This window comes from Nanorana parkeri, unplaced genomic scaffold (genome assembly GCF_000935625.1).
Source record: "Nanorana parkeri isolate BGI_ZX_2015 unplaced genomic scaffold, ASM93562v1 scaffold118, whole genome shotgun sequence".
NCBI lineage: Eukaryota > Metazoa > Chordata > Amphibia > Anura > Dicroglossidae > Nanorana > Nanorana parkeri.
In genome coordinates, this window is record NW_017306386.1 from 1620590 (window position 1) to 1643315 (window position 22726).

Below are 22726 nucleotides of genomic sequence, written 5' to 3' on the forward strand. Positions count from 1 at the left end.
ACTTAGTTATTGCTCTTCCTCTTTCCATATAGCTTTTAGGTGACCGTTCCTTGAGAGTGGATATAGCAGAGGGCAGAAAACAAGATAATAAAGGTGGCTTTGGTTTCAGGAAAGGAGGGTCAGATGACAGAGGTAATTTGTTTTGTTGAGTTTTTGAATTCTAATCGTAATTTGAGTCCTTTCCAATTTTGTGAAATGATCTTGTTGATTTTGTATTGTACATAATGTATACATGTAAACCATAGTTGCACTTTAGTTTTTATATAGCTTACTTTGTAGAACATATGCAAGACTTCTGTTTCAACTGTAGATAATTTAATTCCTCCTAAAGAAATTTGAAATCAAACAATAGTGTATTCCAGTAAGGTGTGCGTATAAAGAATATATTTCTAAAAGATTTTTTTTTAAGTTGTGAGGAATCTATCAAATATAATTGGGTATTTTTTTTGTTTGTTTTGTTTACATGACCATAAATTAGCATCACCATACATGATCTAATAAAAAAAACAAGCCGTGAGATAAATTTTGTCTCGTGGACTACCTCTTTCTCAACATTAGGAAAGGATAGAACGGCATGTAAAATTCTGTTTTTTTTGTTGTTTTTTTTTACTGTAAACAGCAATCACCAATGCACATTTTGAGGGTACATCGGTCTGGTTTATTCTTTCATTTAAAAGGAACTGTGTGCCCTCAAATCATGCCTTGCTGATTTGTAGTATTTCAAGCTAAAAAAAAAAGAAGCTGTATTTTACATAAAGTGCTGGTCTTTCTATATGCTTGTGTATTTAACAGCACCACTACTGACCATGCACCCCGGAGACAGCACAAAACAAGAGGTCTATGTGTGGGATGAGACTTTTTGTGCTACTTTCATTGCTGAGTTTGAGTGAATTCTAGCACTTCTCCCATCACATATAATTTTTTATTTTTATTTGGAGAGAGAGAGCTGACCATCTGTGGTCACACGTCCTTAAATGCTGCAATGTAGTTCAGCCTACACTGCTCCAGCCTTCTATGGCTTGGGTCCTCAAAACAATATGAAGTGTTTTCATAAAACGTTTGACTGAACCAAATTATTAGGTTTACCCCACAAATTTAACCTATGCAGCACTTGGAAACTGGGATTGTGCTTCCTGGCATTTCTAAGGTGTATATTCTCTGGTTCCTTTCCCTCCATGTTATTGTTGTATGAGTAGGGAAGTAAGTCTACTTGATATAGTGTATCATGGCAAGCTTTCCTCCAAGAATTGGTTTACAAATTTACTTTACATGTGTTTAGATGGCAGAATATTTACTTTAAAAAGGTTATTTGACTGAACTAAGGAGGGGCACTATTCTTAATTGGGTTCTTTTAAAGTGTATGTGGGTCAAGTTTTCCCTTCCCTGACATTTTGTGTTTTGCATTTCATGTAATGCTTTCATTGTTAATCATGGTACAATGTCTACTTTTTATGTAGAGTACAATGGCCTTTTTATGTAGAGTAATAAAAAGTGAGCAATTTCATAACCTTTTTTTGCAGTTGAAACTGTTTTGGTGAAGTTAGCCGATGCAGTTGGAGTTTGGCCTCCGATTCAGCTCTAAAAAAATATATATATAATAAACATGCTTTTTCAATTAGATTTCATTTGATATTGCCTTATTTTTTCAGGACCCGATAGTTTCGGCTCTAGAGGAGCTCCAAAAGATGACTTCAATTCTGGTAAAGGATACATTTTGTACTTGCTGACAACCTTCATGGTTATCACTATGGTGGAAAACTCTTTGGGCACTAACTTTCACTTCTGACATCAAATATTCATTCTCCTATATCTCCTGGTTATTACTTTTTGTTTTATAGATTTTTTTTTTGTGTACTTCATGATTACGTTTATCTCTGCCTTGCACTATTTTTACACTCATGTTTTTCTGAACGTTAAACCTTTTTTCAAGGGTAGAAACAGTACCCTCTCCTGGTGTTGGTTGGAACTAAAGTAGAACTCTGCCTATTATTTTTGCTTTCTGGAGGTGGACAGGGTTTTGGTGGGATTGAAAAAGTTGACAACTTTTTCAATAATCAATTATGTCGATTAGTTGTTGCAGCCCTAGTTTTAGTTCTGCACTATAACCCCAACATGCTTATGTGTCTGCTGTTACCTGAGCATTTCCCTGGCTCTGGAGTTGCAAGAATGTACTTGACAGCTGGTTTGAAAACCCCTTGGCTATATAGCAGTTAAACACACCCTGGGAATCACTTAAAGCAGGTAATGTGATGGGGGTTAAAACACTGCTCACTTGTAACTTAGCAGAGAGTTTTAGGTAGCATTCTACTTTGTCTGCTTTTTTTTCTTCTCTCAATTTGTTAATGGTGGACTATAAATTGAAATTTTGTTTTGCAGAGCACCATTTGATGTCTGTAGAGGCAATATACTGTATAAATGTAAAATGGGTATAAATAGACCACCTTACACTCACACTTCAAACAGCTTCCATGTGCGGTTCTCTCTCATCCATTTTTGGCATGCATGTGTAATTTTTGGTAACTATGGACACAAACTGTAGACCTGAACTGCTACAGTAGCGTTGGCTGCTTATTAGGACCACAGGAAAAGTCAGGTCATTGCCTAAATTATTTAATGCAAACTGGAACCTTATTGCTGTAGGCAATAGCTAGGGTTTAGTCTCCCTTTGCATTATCTCCATTATGTGCATTAATTAAGTTGTCTGAAGCTGTTGCAGGTATCTTCTGTGTCCCCCAAATCCAAACCAATCCAACATATCTAAAGGTGGCTATACACTTTACAACCCTCGCAAGACTTTTGTCTTGCGAGGGTTGTAAAGTAATTTAAAAAAACGTACGATCTACCCATCTCAGACAGGCAGATCGTACTTGCGATCATTGACCGCAATGCTGAACAGGCACTGTACACACTGCCAGTGATGTCCGCCTCATGCAACTTCTTTTGATGGGGGGACCCTGCTGCACTGCTAATGTGTTTAAAGCAGTATTGTGCCTCATGTAGGCTTGTCCCAGTGTGCACTACAGTGAGAAATGTAGACTCTGCAGGGGTGTAGCTATCGGCCTTGTTCATTTCAGTCAGCAGCTAGTCACACCTAGTCCTGCCCACTGCTTTCTGAATTGGCAGAACTGTTGCTGAAACCCTCCAATTGTAAGCTGCAGTGCCTGGGAGGAGCACGTGTGACACAAAAATGAAGTAGGCTATGGCTGTGTCAAAGGAGGTAGTCTTTTAATTTTTTTTTTTTTTATTGGCTTTAAAACCTGTTTAGAATACCATACAGGACTGATATACTCTTAACGTGCATTGTTGTACATGTTCATAAAAAGTGTTTGTGAATGTCATTGGCTTAACTTATTTTGAAAACCGTAATGTTAAATGTAAGTTTCTTTTGTGTCCATTAAGGGACACGGGAAGTCTTAAACTTCATTATACTGCCATCTACAGGAGGATTGGACACTGTCAAACAAAAATACTTTAGGCCAGCCCAGGACCCCTCCAACAACCAGCATGTCTCAGATGTTTGCTAGTGTCCTGGGAGGATAGATGTCTTTTCTTCAGCTCTGCCGGGAAAAAGACTCTCCTGTGTTTTTTGTTAGCACCTCCAATATTTTTCCATTGACTCAATATTCCTGCATTGCTGCTAAAGCTTGTCTCTGATTGCAGCTGTCCATCACAGCTGTCTTCAACCTGGCTTTTGGAGGTCTATGTCCAGACCCCACTGGACTGGAAGTTGCAGATTAGCTTGGAAGTGACCTACAGGCACTGGGTTCCGTGTAGGGCACTTTGCAGATCCCGTTCTGTAGGATAGCCACGGAGTGCTTCTGGTTCCAGAGCCGTTGGCAGTTCCTCAATGCTTGTCTTGTCTCGGTTGATTAGCTTTGTGAGTAGGCCAGTTGGGTCAAACAGCAGGAGCTTGTCGGGTATTAGAACCAGATTAATAATTCTAAACTTTCAAAGTATTTTATTAATTTTCCAGATTAATAATTCTAATTGATGCGTGCCTCCACCTACTTTTATCAAAAGTAGGAATATTTATGCATGATAAAATATAATATTACCTAATTATCAGGAGATGGTGATCTTGTTTCTGTCTTGGTTGATTAAAGACAGCAAAATAACTTTGTAAAATAATCAGAGATATAAAAATTATAACAATAATTTTACTTTCTACAGGGGACTATCTTACAATGATTTAAACATGGGATACACCAAAATACAATATTGAAGGAAAGAAATTAGCAATAAAGCTTATAGTCATTCACAATTTTAAATATATGTAAAATACACCAACTACTTTAGATGAAAAGATTTAAAGTCAAACCAGCCCAGGATTACGTCAGTATTCGTCTCCACGGAAAGGATATTCATCAGGTCACTCTCCTCAAAACGTGCGTTAGGAATTGGAACCTCAGGAAGTCCTTCAGTGCATGATTTTAGCTAGAAAGTCAGGGAGCAGGAAGTGCGTTCAGTAAGCCAGGTAGTGATCAAGAAGTGACCTTTAGCGAGTGAGCCAACGACCTCCCCCCTCTGCTTGCTAAAATTCGCTTGCAATGTTTGTAAGTGACATCAGCAAAGCTTATTTGTTGGGCTATTCTAAGCCTGGGAACCTCTTTCCCATTGGCTTTGATACCTCTGATGCTTTGTTGTATTTGTTCTGGGTGTGTCTATGCAAGATCACTCCTGGTCACTAGAAGCCGCTATGGTATAGGAAATCCTCTAGCTAACCTTTAGATTTCCTAAGAACGAATTTTGCAGCTATTTTGTTGACTGACAGAAATGAATACATATCAATTAGATATATACATAACTTCGTCTTATAATCTAAGAGGAATATAACATGGGTACAAAAAATGAAAAAAAGGCCTCAGTCATGAAGGGATTAATTGTTAATAGGGACTTTGGGAATTGTTAATGTGTGTTTAGTCTTTTATTATTCTTTGAGCTGGATGATCAATTATCTGATTTATTTCAAACATTGACCCCCCACATTGTGACAAATACAATTTCATGTTAACCCATGAAGGCGAAACATAAAAACCCAGATCTTAATGGGGAAAAAAAGAAATTTCTTTGAAATCCCCGATGGCCAATTGGTCGAATAGCCATCGAGCAACTAGCATTATTCCCAGGGTAACGTCCCTAATTCTCATCTCAAAGATAGATATCATTTGTCGCAATTGGTAGTCTTTTTCTTACATTCTTAGCAGTTGGGTTACAATCATATATGTGTAATCATTCTCAGAAATATATCTAGAAATACAATGGGGGGAATTTATCAATAACCAGAGCAGACAAAAACTGGAGCAGCTGTGTATGGCAACCAATCAGCTTCTGTAATATCTAAATTGCCTTGGCTTCCTGAAATAAGCTAACTTGCTATTCTCTGCTTCCAATGATGATAACAGTTAAGATTTGAAAATGAAAGAGAGAAGTTGATTGGTTGCTGTGCACAGCTGCTCCAGCTTTGATAAATTCCAGTCGGGGCTAAGAGCATCTAAGAGCTCCATAGGGAGGTGGATCAAAATGGCTATACACCAAGCTTATGATCTACAAAATCTGAAAACACCACAACAGGTGACGGCACACTCCACAAGGGCCTTGGCCGCCTCCTGGGCTGAAAGAGCGGGGGCTACCCCAGATCAAATTTGCAGAGCAGCAACCTGGTCCAGTTTCGCTACATTCGTCAAACACTATAGGGTGGATCTGACGTCAAGCCAAGATCAGGCTTTCGGAAGGAAAGTACTGCAAGCCGTGGTCCCGCCCTGAATTGTAAGTATGGTGCTCGTTTATCCTCTCTAATGCTGTCCTGGAAGGTGACTAGAGAAAATTGGAGTTACGTACCTGGTAACTCTGTTTCTAGGAACCTTCCAGGACAGCAGGGATTCCCACCCGATTAATGGTGTGGCTTGCTGCGAGATGCCGTACTTTGTGAGATTGAAGTACATATATACATATGTATAAATTCTGTATGTGTACATCTTCCATGAGACGGAGTTAGTGATGTGGTATCCTTCGGTTCTTATGTTTTAACTGAGGTGTGCTAGGCTGGTACTCTTTTTATTCTAGGTGTGGGTGATGTGTTTCCTGTTTCCGGTGGGAGGAGCCTATCTCTCTAATGCTGTCCTAGAAACAGAGTTACCAGGTACGTAACTCCAATTTTTTTCATAATCTTCTTTTGCATAAGTTAATTGTAGTTCACTAGTGGAAACCAGTTCTGGCCAATGAATTCCTTTTATATTTGATTTAGCCTTCCCATTTTAAAATAATAGCTTGGTTTTGAGTTTCCAGGCCACTTTCTTTGAGGCGTTCTTCTCTCAGGGGCTGTAGACTTAAAGCGGAACTTTAACCATATCTTTAAAATAACAAACACGCCTTTAGAAATGTTTACTAATGACAATCTACAAACACATACTTCTAGATAATTGCTGGCTTTGTATTCTTTGCATATCTTATTTCTCTTTTCTTCCCCAGTCTTCTGACAGTGGCTATATTAACTAAGGGCAGGTTATTAAATCTTTTACTTCCTGGAACCCTGGCACATGTGACCATGCACATGATGTCAGGGGAGGAAATTGCCTTTCCCTAAGATCTCATGAGATTACAGATGAGATTTCCCAGCAATGCTCTGCTGATATAACCTTCCCAGGATGCAACTCTTTGGCACTTACATCATTTGTGCTAGAACTGGACCAGCAAGTATATGAACTCTATTTGTAAGTAAATGAAAGACATGTTTGTTTAATGAATGTAATATGATTTTAAATCTGCATGCAGAGGTGCATGCTGCTGTGATTTTTTTTTTTTTTAGTGAAAGGGGGTAAAGGTCCACTTTAATTGTTACATTTAAAAACATAGGGGTCAATTCACAAGAGAAATGGGTCAATTCACAAAAAGAAATGTTATTTGCTCTCTCTAGTTGTTAATCTCTCCATATTTTTAGTTTAAAAAATGGTATTCACGGAAGTCCCAATCGTTATTTAGCATGCTCAGTAAGGCTTCCAACTGAAGTGTTAGGGAGTTATTTTTACGTGTTCAACATTATTTTAGCAACTGAAGCATAATTTTTACCCCTCAAGCGTTTTTACGTCTTAAATCGTAGAATTGACGTTTAAGGTATTAAAATACGTTTGTATTCTGGGACCCCCCGAAGGGGAGGAGAACAGTGCCTACAAATATAAAGAAGTAATCGCCCGCACAGCACTCTTTGCCTGATGAAGGGACCATGTTATGTTCTGAAACGTTGCTTTGTTTGTGATGCCATATGTATCTGACGTCAATAAAACGACAGATTGGTGCGTGGGTACTACTTCTTTATACTTGGATCTGTTGTGCGGCACTATCCGCTTCTCACCCAGCACCCTTCCACTATATTACTAACAGGGTTATTCACAAAAGGGTGAAGAGTTTGGAGAAGACAACATAGCTGAACTGGAAAGTGAGCTGAATTGGAGAATTTTTCCAAATCAGCTATGTTGTCCTAGATTGTTCACTTCTCCTGCCTTCTCCAAACTCTTCACCCTTTTGTGAATAGCCCTGTAAGAGATTCCAGTTTGGCGTGCAATGGGACATTTGTAAACCGTGCCTACAAATGACGTGTTTCAAACAGACTACACTGTTGTTTGTAAAGAACTTTAATAAAACTGTTGACGTTTACATATACGACTTAAAACCCCACTGATTAGATGGGGAAAAAATAAATGTATAATTTTAGGGATGCACCGAAATCTCAGCCGACGAAACATATATCGGCCGACAATGGTACTTTGGACAAAATGCCAAAAGTACAATTTTTTCAGCCGAAATAGTGGTGCATCCTTGGTTTTCTTCCTCCTTGCTGGCGCTGTTCTATGTCCCCTCTGATACAGAGCAGCATCCAGTGGGGAGGAGAGAAACCTTCAGGAGGCAGGGCAGGGAGTAGAGCATGGTCAGCGGTCTGTGTCACAGGAGGCCTGGCTCTCCTCCTTCCTCTCCGGGAGGAGACAGCTGATCATTGAGTGTTTCTAAATAATTGAAGACCTAGTATGTTTACTGTGTCCCCAATTATCAATGAACAGGAAGTGCTCTACAACACTTCCCATTCGTTCATGATTGTGAACATAGTAACTCAGTAAAGAGGCTTCCTGTTCATTGTAAAAAAGCGATTGAGGGCTCTGTGTCCTCCAATCTCTTTTTTTTTTCTATTTCAAAAAGTAAATCTCTGGTCTGTTTAGTAAAAAAAATAAAAATCAAATATAATTTTTTTTTTTTTTAAAGATTAGAAATGTTTTTTTCTCGGTTTCAGTCTCAAATGGGCAAAAAATCTTTGTGAATTGCACTCTGTACATATTTACGATTTAGGCTTGTTAAAATAAGGATTGAAACGTTAAATAACGAGTTGCAAACAGACGTTAATTGGTGGAGATTCCAAGCGTTAAATCAGTTGGTGAATTGAACAAACCTAAATAGCTTGTGCAATATCTAATAAACAACGGCCAAAATTAGTGAACAAAGCTTTATGAATTGACCCCAATGTCTTTTGTCTTAGTGAAGTTTCATCAGCTGTATTCTGAGTAAGTACATTTCACCAGACCCTGTTGGTTTCAGTGAATTGTTGATCTTTGAGCGTTTCCATACATGGCATAGTAAAACAGTCTTGTATGTCTTCCATTTTCTAATTATTGCTCCCACAGTTGATTTGTTCACACCAAGCTGCTTGCCTATTGCAGATTCAGTCTTCCCAGCCTGGTGCAGGTCTACAATTTTTTGTTTCTGGTGTCCTTCACCATAGTGGAGTTTGGAGTGTGACTGTTTGAGGTTGTGGACAGGTGTCTTTTATACTGATAACAAGTTCAAACAGGTGCCATTGATACAGGTAATGAGTGCAGGACAGAGGAGCCTCTTAAAGAAGAAGGTACAGGTCTGTGAGAGCCAGAACTCTTGCTTGTTTGTAGGTGACCAAATACTTATTTTCCACCATAATTTGCAAATAAATTTGTTCCAAATCAGCCAATGTGATTTGTCTGGATTTGTTTTCTCATTTTGTCTCTCATAGTTGAGGTCTACCTATGATGCCAATTACAGGCCTCTCTCATCTTTTTAAGTGGGAGAACTTGCACAATTGGTGGCTAACTAAATACTTTTTTGCCCCACTGTAGGTGGTCTCATTTGAACCTCCACACAATGCAGGAGAGTTTTTAGTGTTTGACATCTGACCTTACAGGGTGGGAAATTACTTTCTGTATAGCCATTTGGCAGCCATCTTGTTCATTTTACTTCCATAGAGAATGAATTAGCTTGACTTGTATTATGACATTCTTGTTCTAAAATGAGTTCCATTTTAGAAAAGACCTGATAAGCTACATAAATTACATAGGTCACTGGTCACCTTTTAAACTTCCCCCACTACCAGCTGCCTGGGTTTCACAACTTACTTGAGGCCTTGCCTCTTACTCTTGGTTGTGACAGCGTGGCCGTAAGGCAACATAATGCTGCCTAGTTCTAGGCACCGGTTGGACGGTCCCACTGGAAAGGGTATTTTCTGCGCTGTTTCTACTAATGGCTCTGAGGCTGCTGCTCCTAGAGTCTATTCCGTCATCAGAGTTCTCTTTAGCTCTGTTGCTGAAGTTTCTACTACGGTCATGCAAGACCTATAGCCCAGATCACCCAGTTATTTGGTGACTGACAGCAGAGGCTACAAGTGTGCTCTCGCTACTTTTCCCACAGATTCTCTATTTGATTTATCTGTGGGCTTGGCGAGTTCTGAACCATCAGCTAAGAGAGACCATTTTGGTTGTCATCAATGCAGTGTGTACCACTCTGAACCAAAAGGATCAGCCTGTTGCTTCCAGCAGTGCATTTCCTGTGTGCTTTCCCCAAGGATTTTGTAAAAAAAATGGTCTATCCCCATTGTGGATCCGGCAGAGTCCTATCTTAACAAAGCAATTACATGTGGAGGATGCACCTGTAGCGCAGTACGGCACGTTGGTGCAATCTCGCAATGGAGCATCAATGTTTCTGTCCACGTGACTACCACTCGACTAAAGTCCAAGTGCTGTACTTCACATGGTTGAACTAGGCTATGTTAATATGCTACATTGCGCAAGCTTCTCTCTTTTCTGGATACCGCGTAATTTATAAATCGCCCCAAGAGCACTCTCTCTCTCTCTCTCCCCCCCCCCCCTGTGAAAGAAGCCTATGGAACAGACTGCAAAGTTTTCTCCCTCTTTATCTGTTCAAAATCTCTCAGTTTTTTGCACTTCTGCACCCTCCACCTTGAGACCCCCGAAGCTTAACTCTCAGTCCAACAGCAAGGTCTGGGGCTTAAAAGCTGTCAAATCCCTTTCTGGTTTTGTGTAGGGACAAGGTGGTGGTGAGGCCCAGGACTTCCTTCTTGCATGAGGTAGTTTTCTGCCTTTTCACCTCAACCAGAACATAGTTCTTCCGTCCCTCTTTGCTGCTCCAGTTCTCTGAAAGGAAATGCCACTCCATTGTGTGGATGTGATTTGGGCTGTGAGAATCTGTGTTAACCACCTCTCAGTTGAACTGATGTTAAATGTCCCAGAGATTGAGACTTTCTGTGCCCCTCACTGGGCGTGTAAAAAAAATAGGGTTTTGTACTCCCCATAAAACCATTTTCATGGAGTCCATTGAGGGAAAGGTCCCACCTTCTCTTTATGATCATGCTCTTGGAACTGCTTGCTATAAAAACTGAGGCATGCTGAAGTGTTTTGTTTGGGGGGGGGGGGTTGCCAGTGTCCAATCCTCCTGTAGGCAGCAGTATTGCCCAAAGGGTAAGGTTAAACTCTAGGTACATGTAAAATATAATAAATGCAGCCTTTATAATCACTAATGCATCCATTAAATGTACTGTTTAAATGTAGTAGCGCAAGTACCTGAATTTGACCTGTTATCAGCCTTATACAGCAGGCTGGAGTCTGAGTAAAGCTGAACAATGCCTGCATCCAGTCAGATTGTTCCGGTATTTTGAGAGCCAGCGGGGCCAACTAGCAGCATACTGAAGCTTGGCCCAGAGGGAGAATCCTCCATCCATACAGTTTAGCGTAGATGGAGGAATCTGTTGCACTTTTTCCATCTGACCACAGAAAATCTGCAGATAATCTATAAGTGGATAGCCAGCCTTTGACGCAAAACAAGGAGCCAATTGGTTCATGCGTTATTGAGTAGTATACGGAGCTCAATAGCAGGCTGGGTCAGGTCCAGGACTACCTGGGTTCAGGGGAATTGTGTTGACTGATGCTGGCCATCTAGAGGACATCTAGTGGTAGAAAGTACTGCAGGGAAAATCTTTTTTTTTTTTTCTTTTTTTTTTGCTCAAGTTTTATGGATTGTTTTGGAAGTTTAAGCAGACTTGGATCAGGTCCAGATCTGTCCATCTCAGTTTTCTTATCCCTAATTTACTTTCATGGTATTTTTGTAGTGTTTTGAAAGATGCCTAATCTCCACTATCGGGAAAATGGTAAACTGCCGCTTTTGGGAAGAGGCTGTATGCAGCAGTAGTCAACTGAAAGCATAAGCTGTGAACACCCTATCTTCTATAGTTGGTTTAGTTTTGTCTGCAGTGTTGTTTTAACCCCTTCGTGACCGATGACGTACAGTGTACGTCGTCGGCATCGGCGCTGTTTAAACAGACTGCCTCCGGGACTCTGTTTAAACTTGTAAAGCAGACTGTCGGCTTTACAACAGAAGCGATTCTGGCGACTTACCTGCCGCCAGATCGCTTCTGTGTCCCGTAGAAGGGGCCACCACCCCCGACGGACACCGCCGCCGTGCTTCCCGTGCTCCGTTGCTCCTCCTACGGGACCGGCCTCCTTCGTGTCGGCGGGGAGCTGGAGAGGAGATCGACGAACTTCCGTTCATCGATCCCCTCCCCATTCTATGGGACCTGGAGCGATGCAGATTGCATCACTTCCGGTCCCTGGGCTGTCAGTTCTGGGCTCCTGCAGCCCAGCTATAAGCTATTGAAGTGCGATCTGCACTTCAATAGCTTATTTCCAGTGTAAAGGTGACACTGGGGGTCTTTTGGAACCCCAGCATCACCTTAAAGAGTACCTGTCACCACCATCTGCTATCACATGGGGGGGCTTGTAAGCCCACCTATGTGATAGCAGTCACAGTAAAGTTAAAAAAAAAAAGTTTTTTAAATAAAATTAATCTAATAATAAAAATTTTTTAAAGTCCCCTGCCCCCGTGAGCACGCGCGCCGCCACGTAAACACGCGTCGGGTACGCCTACGTATGAAAACGACGAGCGCGCTACACATGTTGGGTATCGCCGCGCACGCCGGAGTGAGAGCAATAATTCTAGGGCCAGTATTTTGGGGTATCTCTAAATTGATGACCTGTGGGAGCTTTTAAAGCATCTTCTATGGACTTTTTGGGGTACTGCAGTTTTTCGCCGTTTCACGGACGCACGCAATTTGTAACCTGGGCATGTTGGGTATCATTTTACTCGTTGTAACCTCATCTTTTATATTTCATTACAAAAATGGGTATTTTGTTGTGTTTTTTTGAGGCATTACATTTTTCACTAAATGTTGGGGTTTAATAAGGAGTTGCGCTAATATTGCGCAACATAAAAACATAATATAACATGGGTGCAAAAAATGAAAAAAAGGCCTCAGTCATGAAGGGGTTAAACCAAAACTCCAGATCCCTAAATAAGCAGTTGAAATAGATGTGTGGGAGTTTTACCTGCCAAAGGATATGCAGTTCCATTCATACACAGCCCTGCCAGATAATTCAGCCGACCTGGTGATCTAAATTTTCTTTATTGCTGTTAAGCAACACAACTAGGCCACCTTCAATTGGACAATTGAGCAGCAGCAGCAAACTCATGATTCATTCTCCCTTCTTCTCAGTATGTTGCTGGTCAGCTTATGTGAATGCAAGGCACCTCTTTGACCCCAAGCGTCACCCCCTACTGCTTTGTCGATTTGTTGCTGTACAGGGGATTACAAAGAGGCTGACATCAGGTTGATTTCAGATATTTATACTAGTTGCATTTAAAATCAACAAAACCTTATCTGCAAAAAAAATGTTTTGTTATTATCCTGGAGTTCAGCTTTAAACTGGAGGTTGTATATACCGGTTTTGTTTTTCTTCTCTACTACCTTCACATTTAGCCAGCAATATAAATTGAGGTTATGTTTATTGCAATTTGATCCATTCTTTGGTGAAAGCTTGCTAGAATAAAACCTTTTTTTTGTGTGTGTGTAGTACTTACTGCCCTAACTGATTTGTAACAGTAAACAATGCCTTCATTCTGGACATTTTGAATGCAAAAGCTTTGTATGTATGACGACAAAAAAAACCTTACAGAAGTTTTATTTTCCTGTGACAGCAGTAATTTAATATGTATTCTACATGCCGGTGTCCAGATTGAGTCGTGAAGCTCCAAAGGGTTATAAATTGATTTCTTGTGTTCTTCTTTTTGGTTTAGGCTTTAGGGATGATGACTTTTTAGGAGGCAGAGGCAGAGGAGGTCGCGGTGGGCCTGGTGGGCCAGGTGACAGACGAGGGCCTCCACCTTCAGGACCTGGCCGTTTCAGAGAGGGACCACCACCACCACGTGGTGGTGCCACGGACTTCAGAGAACCCTCAGATGGTTGGAAAGATATTTTTAATTTAACTACTGTGGTCTTACTAAGCGATCCATTTATAAAGCAGCAGCATGGTATTGCTGTATCCATAATATTGTTTGTTTTAGCTAATTAGTTAATTATAATTAGTAATTATTAGTTAATGGCTTGTATGTGCCTTATAAATGAGCATAGTGTTTTGCTTGTTTCAGAAGTAAATAAATCCTTCCTTCAAATAATACATGGAGAACAATCTGTTGGTCATGTGACCAGCCTCTCCCCCTGTCACACGGTGTTATGTGCAGAATTATGCACATAATAATTGTGACACTCACTGCAACCTGCATTTTATAAATGGCACGGAAAATGCCAGGAGGAGAGCCCGTTCACAAGACCAGCCTCTCCAGCTATAGGCGTTCTACTCTTGACAGACACTGCAGGCCCCCCTACACTATTTTATGAATGGCATACAACATGCAGAGTGCATTGTGGATTCAGGGCTTGTTCACACCAGATCCAGACCAGAATGTATATCTGGACCAAAAATGCATACACAGTAATTCCACACCATTGCGTTCAGTACAACGTTAGTACAGCATGCTGCATTTTCACACTTCCTGGTTAAAAAAAGAAAAAGTATGTGAAGCTGAGGGTACAGTATTTCAGATTAGTCTATGATCCAGTACTGCTAAAGTTTAGGCAAATGTGATTCTACCCTATAGAAAAGGTTGTCTTTTTAAAAGCTACTCAAAGGTCATGCAATTGAGCTGTTTGTAGTGCTGTGACTTATTTTCTTGTTTTTTATTCTTGCAGAAGAGAGGGCACAGAGGCCACGACTTCAACTTAAACCAAGGACGGTTGGAACTCCCCTCAATCAAGTAGCCAATCCAAACTCTGCAATCTTTGGTGGCGCTAAACCCAGAGAATCTGCAGAAAAGGAAAAAGATTGAGCTAAAGGTTGGGAGGAACAGAGGAGAGAGTAAGCTGGTCACTCTGGATCATCAACCCCGCAGTTACCATTCCTGCCTCCTGACGTTCGTTCCTCATTACCCTCCTGTCTGAAACTGAACACTGAGCTTGTGAATGCATGTCAGCTGTTAACAAGTGGTTTTTAGTATGTTCTCTGCTTTTCTGTATTTAGTACCTGCATTGTGCTGTTTCCACCTCCTATTCCTCTTGCTGTCTGCAGGATTCCATCCTGCAGGGAAGGATTCCTATGAAAAATGAAATTCATTTTGGACTTGATGAACTACAGTTTCCTCAGTACATCTTCCTTTTCTGTTTAATTTGGGGGCACATGTGTTATTATGCCAACACTTGAATTTGCTGCCCCTGAATTACTTAGTGCTTTGCTTTACTTCTAACCTGCATGTTTCGTTCTGTATTGCCAAGACTCTGTGAAATGGTAGAACCTGGTATGTTTATGTGCCAGGGATTAAAGAGCCCACCACCTGGTATCTTTTAAACTTGACATGGCTAGGGTTTTTTGGCTTTAAGCCTTTACCACAAACACCTCCCTATTACTCTGTACACAGTGTACTATACACTTTTCCATGTGGAGAAGATTTGTCTAAATATCTTGTTTTATTTTCATTTAGCTTGATAAATAGAGTTTACTTATATATGGCTTAACTTTTCACATGTGTCTAATTTACTCTGAAATGTGTCTCGCAATGAAATGGACACCGTGTTGTATTGTGCAAATTATGTATAAAATCAACAAAGGCAATTTGTGGATTGGGTAAGAGTTGTGAAAGGAAACTCACACTAAAATTTTTCATATGAAATATTTTATGTTGCTGCTACTTAAAACTTTCGAACATACAAAAATAAAGTTGTTGTTTTTTTTTTGTTTTTTTTAAGTATAGCTCTTCAAATGATGAATTGAATTCAGCCTTAAGTATAAGTTTGTTTGTTTTTTGTGCAGTTGGTCACTCTTCCTCTGAAATGAATGCAGCACATTTCCAGGTCTTCTTGATTACTTTTTCGGTGTCTGCTTTACACCAGATCTACTTAAGCATTTGTTTTAGTTCTGTTTGGGCAACTTCCATAGCATTATGCAAATTGTACCCTTGTTGTGTGTGCTCTTGTTTGTACAAACTTTAAGGTGGACATGAGCTCAATTGGTCATGACAAATTTTCTTCTTCCCTCTTGTTGTCCTGTACCCACAACAGCCAGGAACACTCTGGTGACTGACAGGCCTGGACTCCCTCTGTGTACCAGCCTTCTGTTGCCTCATGATTCGGTCTGGTTTAGTTTTGGTCAGTGCTGGGATCACTACCCTTTTGAGGAAGCAGCATTACATTGAGGAAGCCAACAAGTTCAAATTTAAGGGTCTTGCTGGCTGTTTTTGTGAAGGGCAGCAACAGGGGCTTCCAATGGTTTTGTTTTAATGGGTTTAGCTCTGCTTTAAAAGGGGCATAGAGCATGAGTTGTTTTTTTTTTTAGCGCCTGCAAAGCACCTCCTGACTTCAGGGGGTGAAAGGGTCAGCTCAGGTACATGAATAGTCAAAATCTTTTGCTTTACACTGTGTCATGCTGCTAAGAATGTTGCCTGCAATGCCTGAACTGTATGATGACGACCCAATGGCTTTCATCCTTCCAATGCTGTGGAGTGCTTAAAGGCCAGGTGAAATTGTTACCTGAAGTTGTGCATGCTTCTGCTTCCAGTGCCTGTATGAGCAAGGCTTGAGAGCAGTTTCTTACCAAATTTGTTCCTTTCATAGCTTCCTAATATCCATTTAGAAATTGTGGCAGAGCTTTAGGTTCGCATATTTTAAATACATAGGTTCTTTTCACTGGCAGCTGGAACAGTGACTTGCAGATCACTGGCAGTCAGTCGAAACCAGTATTAAAATAAGAAGGCAATTAAAGATGTTTTACCTCCCAGTGTCTCAGCAAACCTTTTTCTTTTCACTCTCTTTTCTTTTCCTCAATACATGCTCAGTGCTGATAAGAACCATTTGTCTAACACTAGTATAAAAAAAATAAGACATGCTTTGATCTGGTATTATAGGAACCATCCCTTCAGATTTGATCTAGATTTATTTCCATCTGCTGTGTGGGAAAGCTTAAGACAGAACAAACCGTCAACTTCACAACTGGTCTATACATTTTGACTTTTTTTAAATGACAATTCCAAACACTCTACACATTCTGCTTCATGACAGAAAGTACATATATGGACATGGTATTTTGTGGAAGATCTTTTAAATAAAAGAAAACCTTAATGAAGTAGTCTGTGGTTTTACATTTTGTCATCTAGAATATGTGTTCCTTGCATTGCTGTGTAAACATTTACTGTGGTTAATTTGATGTAACAATGCTTTTGAAAATTGAATTTATATTCATTAAAGAAGACCTATATTGACTCCCCATAATGTGCAAGTGTGAACAAGATACTTGTGTCCACTTCTAGCGGTGACAGGTCTAAGCTTCTGTCACCACTCTGTCCACCACCATCACCCGGCTGCTTCTTCCAGGCCTTTTACAATGTTCTTTTTCGGCTACTATACATAGGAAAAGTCTTTTGCCAAAGAACTTTAGCTCTTTACAGCAGAACTTTAGCTTCGCTTTAATTTGGGCCAACAATTTGGGACGTAATGAAACCTGAATGGCATGACAGCCAGGTAATGCATGTTCAAGAGAGATCAGCTGTGGTATTTTGCTTTGTGTATATTCACATTGACACTTTGCCAATTTACAGGCTTAACTAAAAAAAATAAAAAATGTAATGATCCACTGCATATTGATCTGGTTTAAAGAAAAACCGACGTGCTATCACTGAAATTGGCCACAGGCACAGGAAACTCTTCCATCATCTCCACCATATATAATATTGAAACTGTTAATGGTAGGTTGCCTTGATCTGTTCAATTGATTCTTTAAAATAGCAAGCTGGTTGCAATGGCTGGAATCTTATCCTGTGTATGACCAGCCAGCTTGAGGGTCAGGTTAGCAGCATTTGCTTTCAATTTCTTCAAATCTATTTCAAAGTAATGTCTGTACAGTATATTGCGCATATGCCTACCTATAGTGGATGTTGCACAAGTAGCATGAAGTTGAGATTAATCTTGCATGATGCACAGTGATCCAATTGGGTGTGACTGATCACAACAAACTTTTCTTTCTTGCTCATTGAGGGCCATAGGTGTTCAGTGACTGTCTGGTTATACTGCCACCTATTCCCAGCGTACCTTGCTATAGTCGTACCCTAGGAGGATTGATGTCTTTGTGCCGCTGAGGAGAGTTTAACCATTTTGCCTGCTACTAATTTTCTTTCTTTAAGATTCCCGTTACTTGCTGCTGAGCTGGTTTCTAAATGTAGCTATCTGGATTAGCCTTTCCTCAGCTTGACGTAAGCATGCCATATCTCGACCACTTCAGGGCTGGATGTAGGACATACATGCAGGATCCTGAAGCGGTTAAAAGCTGGCGCATCATCCACTGGGATGGTCAACACTTTGATAAAACCGCATACTGCCAGATTTACAGAACGGGAACACCATTTTTTAACAAAGTCCTCCTTTAAGGGGTAGAAAGGTGCCCATACACCTTCGAAATATCAGCCGATTTTCGTGTGCGATTGCGTTTTCATCCGATATTCGTAAGGTTGATGGGCAGTGTAGAACCTCAAATACTGTACACAAGGAGTAGGATTGAGCTTAATGGTTTTTGGGGTTTCCTTGGTTTATGTTTTTCTCCAGCAGGCTAAAGGCATTTTAGTAAAAGCGATCTGGGTGACTGCAGAGGTGCCCCATCCTTTTACATGACTTACCCTTGTTCACACCTGAACGTTTTGTAGCGCGTTCTACGCTCGACGAACGCTCTACAAAACGCTCAAAAATATAAATCCCATTGTATTCAATGGTCTCGTTCCCACCTTGGCGTATTTCCACCCGTCCCTAACGCGCTACAAAACGGCCCACGCCTGAAAAGGTACATGTACTACTTTGGGCCGTTTTGTTGCGCGTTTCCATTGGGATACAACCAAGTAGCCTTTGGAAACGCGCGTTTGTCACACAACTTTTTTTTACCGCGAATCGCGGTAAAATGCGCGATAGGCATTGCGCGTCTAGGTGTGAACGAGACCTTACTGGGTGCTGCCCACCTCCTCCAGGAAGCCTGGAATCACAGCAAATACAGTTGAAAGGCAAGTAGCTTGAGATCGATGAACAACTGTTCCAACTAGTTGTATTACTCCACCCTTAGTACCCCCATACAGTGGGGCTCGTATACCTTAATCACCCCTTTTCAGTGAAGTGGAAGCTGGCCTCCCCTGCCCTACCAGAGTCTCGCTTCTTTTGTCTTCCTGTCAGGACAGCCTTCAGAAATGTCAGGGCCCCTTACACAGCCTAAGGCCGGGGCCCCCCCCGCCCTGTCCCTCCCCACCAAGGGGGCTCTGCAGGATCTGTGGTGGGCTTTGGAGGCTGCAGAGCCTGCTATGAATCCTGCAAATCCCCCCTGAGACCCGGCAAAGCCCCCTGAGACCCAACAAAGCCCCACACATCCTGCAGCATCTCAGGGGGGTTGTGCAGGATCTGTGGTGGGCTTTGGAGGCTGCAGAGCCTGCTATGAATCCTGCAAATCCCCCCTGAGACCCGGCAAAGCCCCCTGAGACCCAACAAAGCCCCACACATCCTGCAGCATCTCAGGGGGGTTGTGCAGGATCTGTGGTGGGCTTTGGAGGCTGCAGAGCCTGCTATGAATCCTGCAAATCCCCCCTGAGACCCGGCAAAGCCCCCTGAGACCCAACAAAGCCCCACACATCCTGCAGCATCTCAGGGGGGTTGTGCAGGATCTGTGGTGGGCTTTGCAGATTGCAGAGATCTCTACGGATCCTGCAGAGCCCACCAAAGGGTATTGCACAGCCCACCTGAGACTCTTTCGTGGGCTCTGCCAGCACAGTCCTCTTACCTTGCACGGCCTGACCTCTTTGGAACACGGCCGCCCGACTGGAGCTCCGTCTTCGCCCCCCGCCTCTTTCGTCTTGGGCCACTCGACACATTTTTTCTCTCTTGGGAGCTGCTTGCCAAATTTTATACTTTAAGATAAAATATAACTGTATCCGGTTTGGTACTACAGACACCAATATACACTCACAAGGAGGCCCCTTTCATATCTGTAGGTTTAGGTGCGATTAGGGATTCCTGCATCAGAAACTTGCGTTTTACTGCATCAGGAATCCTTAATCTGGTGTTTACAAGTGCCAGTTGTCACCTATTCAAGTTAATGATCAGGTGACAGCAGCTCCATGTAAACGCCTGCACACTGCATGTAATGATATGTGATATGATTACATGCGGTTAGAAAACTCTCCCTGAATGCACAATCATTGCGTCCAGGGAGAGTGATTGATTCCTAACCGAATGTAATCATATCATGTATCATTACATGCGGTGTGCAGGCGTTTACATGCAACTGCTGTCACCTGATCATTAACTTAGGTGACAGCTGCCACTTGTAAACGCCAATTCAGGGATTTCTGCTGCAGGAAAACGCAAGTTCCTGATGCAGAAATCCACAAATGCACCTAAAGATAGAGGCGTGAATGTAGCCTAATACACTTCTGCCTAAGGTTTCTTTGAATTTTATGACGCTTCTGTCCATTAAAGGGACATATTTTGCTTTCATCATTGAGTGCTGGTGATTCCCTGGCGCCATCCGTGAACCAATATCACTGCGAGCACCATCTTTTGAGTGCTGGTGATTCCCTGATTGTTCTCACACACGTGAGTGTCTATAACGTGGCGTCACTTCCGCCTATCAGCCTTCAGAGCAGCGTCGCTGATGGGGCCCCAGCTTGTCTCGAAGCCACTGGAGCGGCACTGATGGGGCCCCGTGCTGCTAGAGCCAGGCCTCCACCGCTGCTGCGGGGGCCCGGCCACCTCCTCGCCCTTCACCGTCGGCCGATACTCATGTAACGGTCCCGGGCGGGCCCTGGAGGCTGCCCCGGGCCCCTGATATGAGTATCGGCCGTACCCCCCTGACGGCGGCCCTGCTTCCTGTAAAAGACCAACAGTCTTGTATCACAGAGCTGACTGCACAGATCGATAAACCAGAAGCAGCACAAAAAAAGGCAGATGTGAACTTCTCTGCTACATCCTACCCTCGGGTACAGAAATCCAAACAACTTTGGCAAAAGCTATTTTACAAGCATAGCAGTTAAAGCAGTAAATTCATAGCTTGATCACTGCAATCCAAATGAGCCTCCAAAACTGACTTCCATCCATGCCGAATCAAGTAAGACACACTCTAAAACACATGAGATTGCAAAACAATTCAAAGCCTACTATGAGTAACTACACTGCTCAAAACAATTAAAGGAACACTTTTTAATCACAGTATAGCATCAAGTCAATGAAACTTCTGGGATATTGGTCAGGTCAGTTTAGTAGCAGAGGGGGGTTGTTAATCAGTTTCAGCTGCTTTGGTGTTAATGGAATTAACAACAGGTGCACTAGATGGGCAACAATGAGACAACCTCCAAAACAAGAATGGTTTTACAGGTGGAGGCCACTGATATTTTTTTCCTTACTGATCTTTTCTGACTGTTTCTCACTAGCTTTGCATTTGGTTAGAGTCAGTGTCACTACTGGTAGCATGAGGCCATACCTGGACCCTATAGAGGTTGCACAGGATGCCAACTCCTCCAGGATAGCACATCAATACATGCCATTGCCAGAAGGTTTGCTGCGTCTCCAGCACAGTCTCAAGAGCATGGAGGAGATTCCAGGACACAGGCAGTTACTCTAGGAGAGCTGGACAGGGCCGTAGAAGGTCCTTCACCCATCAGCAGGACCGGCATCTGCTCCTTTGTGCAAGGAGGAACAGGATGAGCACTGCCAGAGCCCTACAAAATGACCTCCAGCAGGCCACTTGTGTGAATGTCTCTGACCAAACAATCAGAAACGGACTTCCTGAGGGTCCGACGTCCTCTAGTGGGCACTGTGCTCACTGCCCGGCACCGTGGAGGTCGATTGGCATTTGACATTGAACACCAGAATTGGCAGGTCCGCCACTGGCGCCCTGTGCTTTTGACAGATTAGAGCAGGTTCACCCTGAGCACATATGACAGACGTGAAAGAGGAGAACGTTATGCTGCCTGTAACATTGTTCAGCATGACCAGTTTGGTGGTGGGTCTGTGATGGTCTGGGGAGGCATATATTTAGAGGGACACCTCTACAGGCTAGACAATGGCACCCTGACTGCCATTAGGTATCAGGATGAAATCCTTGGACCCATTGTCAGACCCTACACTGGTGCAGTGGGCCCTGGGTTCCTCCTGGTGCACGACAATGCCCGGCCTCATGTGGCCAGAGTATGCAGCCAGTTCCTTGAGGATGAAGGAATGTATACCATTGAATGGCCCCCACGCTCGCCTGACCTGAATCTAATAGAACACCTCTGGGACATTATGTCTTGGTCCATCCAACACCGCCAGGTTGCACCTTAGTCTGTTCAGGAGCTCAGTGATGCGCTGGTTCAGATCTGGGAGGAGATACCCCAGGACACCATCCGTCGTCTCATTAAGAGAATGCCCCGAAGTTGTCAGGCATCCATACAAGTACAATGCTATATTGTAAGAGCCATACACACTGAGTACCATTTTGAGTTAATGCAATTAAATTTTCAGCACAATGGACTACCCTGCTGCATCATTTGTTCACTTTGATTTTTGGGGTGTCTTTGAATTCAGTCCTCTGTGGGTTGATAATTTTTCATTTCCATCAAACGATGTGGCATCCTTTTGTTCCTAACACATTACCCAGTCCAGTATACAGTAGATATCCAGCATGATATTTTTCTTCATTGAGATCAGATGTGTTTTCAAAGTGTTCCTTTTCATTTTTTTGATCAGTGTATATAAACTGGACCCTCCCTTGGGAAGATGCATACCCCCCTCCCCTCATTAAGACAGGGACTTCCCCTGTGAGCTCCAACATGACACTGTGGGATCCAAATTTGGCTCTGTCGGCACATCAAAAAATTACTTTCTTTAGCATTTATTGAGGGACACAGGATTTCATAGGTGGGTTATACTGCTTCCTACCGAAGGATTTGGACAATGGCAAGCAAAACAAAAACCCCAGTGCCAGTCCAGTATAGCCCCTCCTACTCCCAGTATACCTTAATCTTGTGCAAGTGTCTA

The 22726-nt window shown here is 42.2% G+C and overlaps 1 protein-coding gene across 3 annotated transcripts in view; it reads left to right on the forward strand.

The window, feature by feature from the left end:
- EIF4H (eukaryotic translation initiation factor 4H) overlaps positions 1-15685 on the forward strand; it is a 30997-nt gene extending 15312 nt beyond the window's left edge. Inside the window, exons 4-7 of one of the 3 annotated variants that reach the window (XM_018553385.1) lie at positions 33-132; positions 1650-1700; positions 13435-13599; positions 14390-15685. In XM_018553385.1, coding sequence (XP_018408887.1) covers positions 33-132; positions 1650-1700; positions 13435-13599; positions 14390-14523 — 450 coding nt within the window. In that variant the 3' untranslated portion in view covers positions 14524-15685. Of the gene's footprint in view, positions 1-32; positions 133-1649; positions 1701-13434; positions 13600-14386 lie in introns of all 3 variants that reach the window. The other 2 variants (XM_018553384.1, XM_018553386.1) reach the window with 2 other exon arrangements.
- The last annotated feature ends 7041 nt before the right edge of the window (positions 15686-22726 follow it).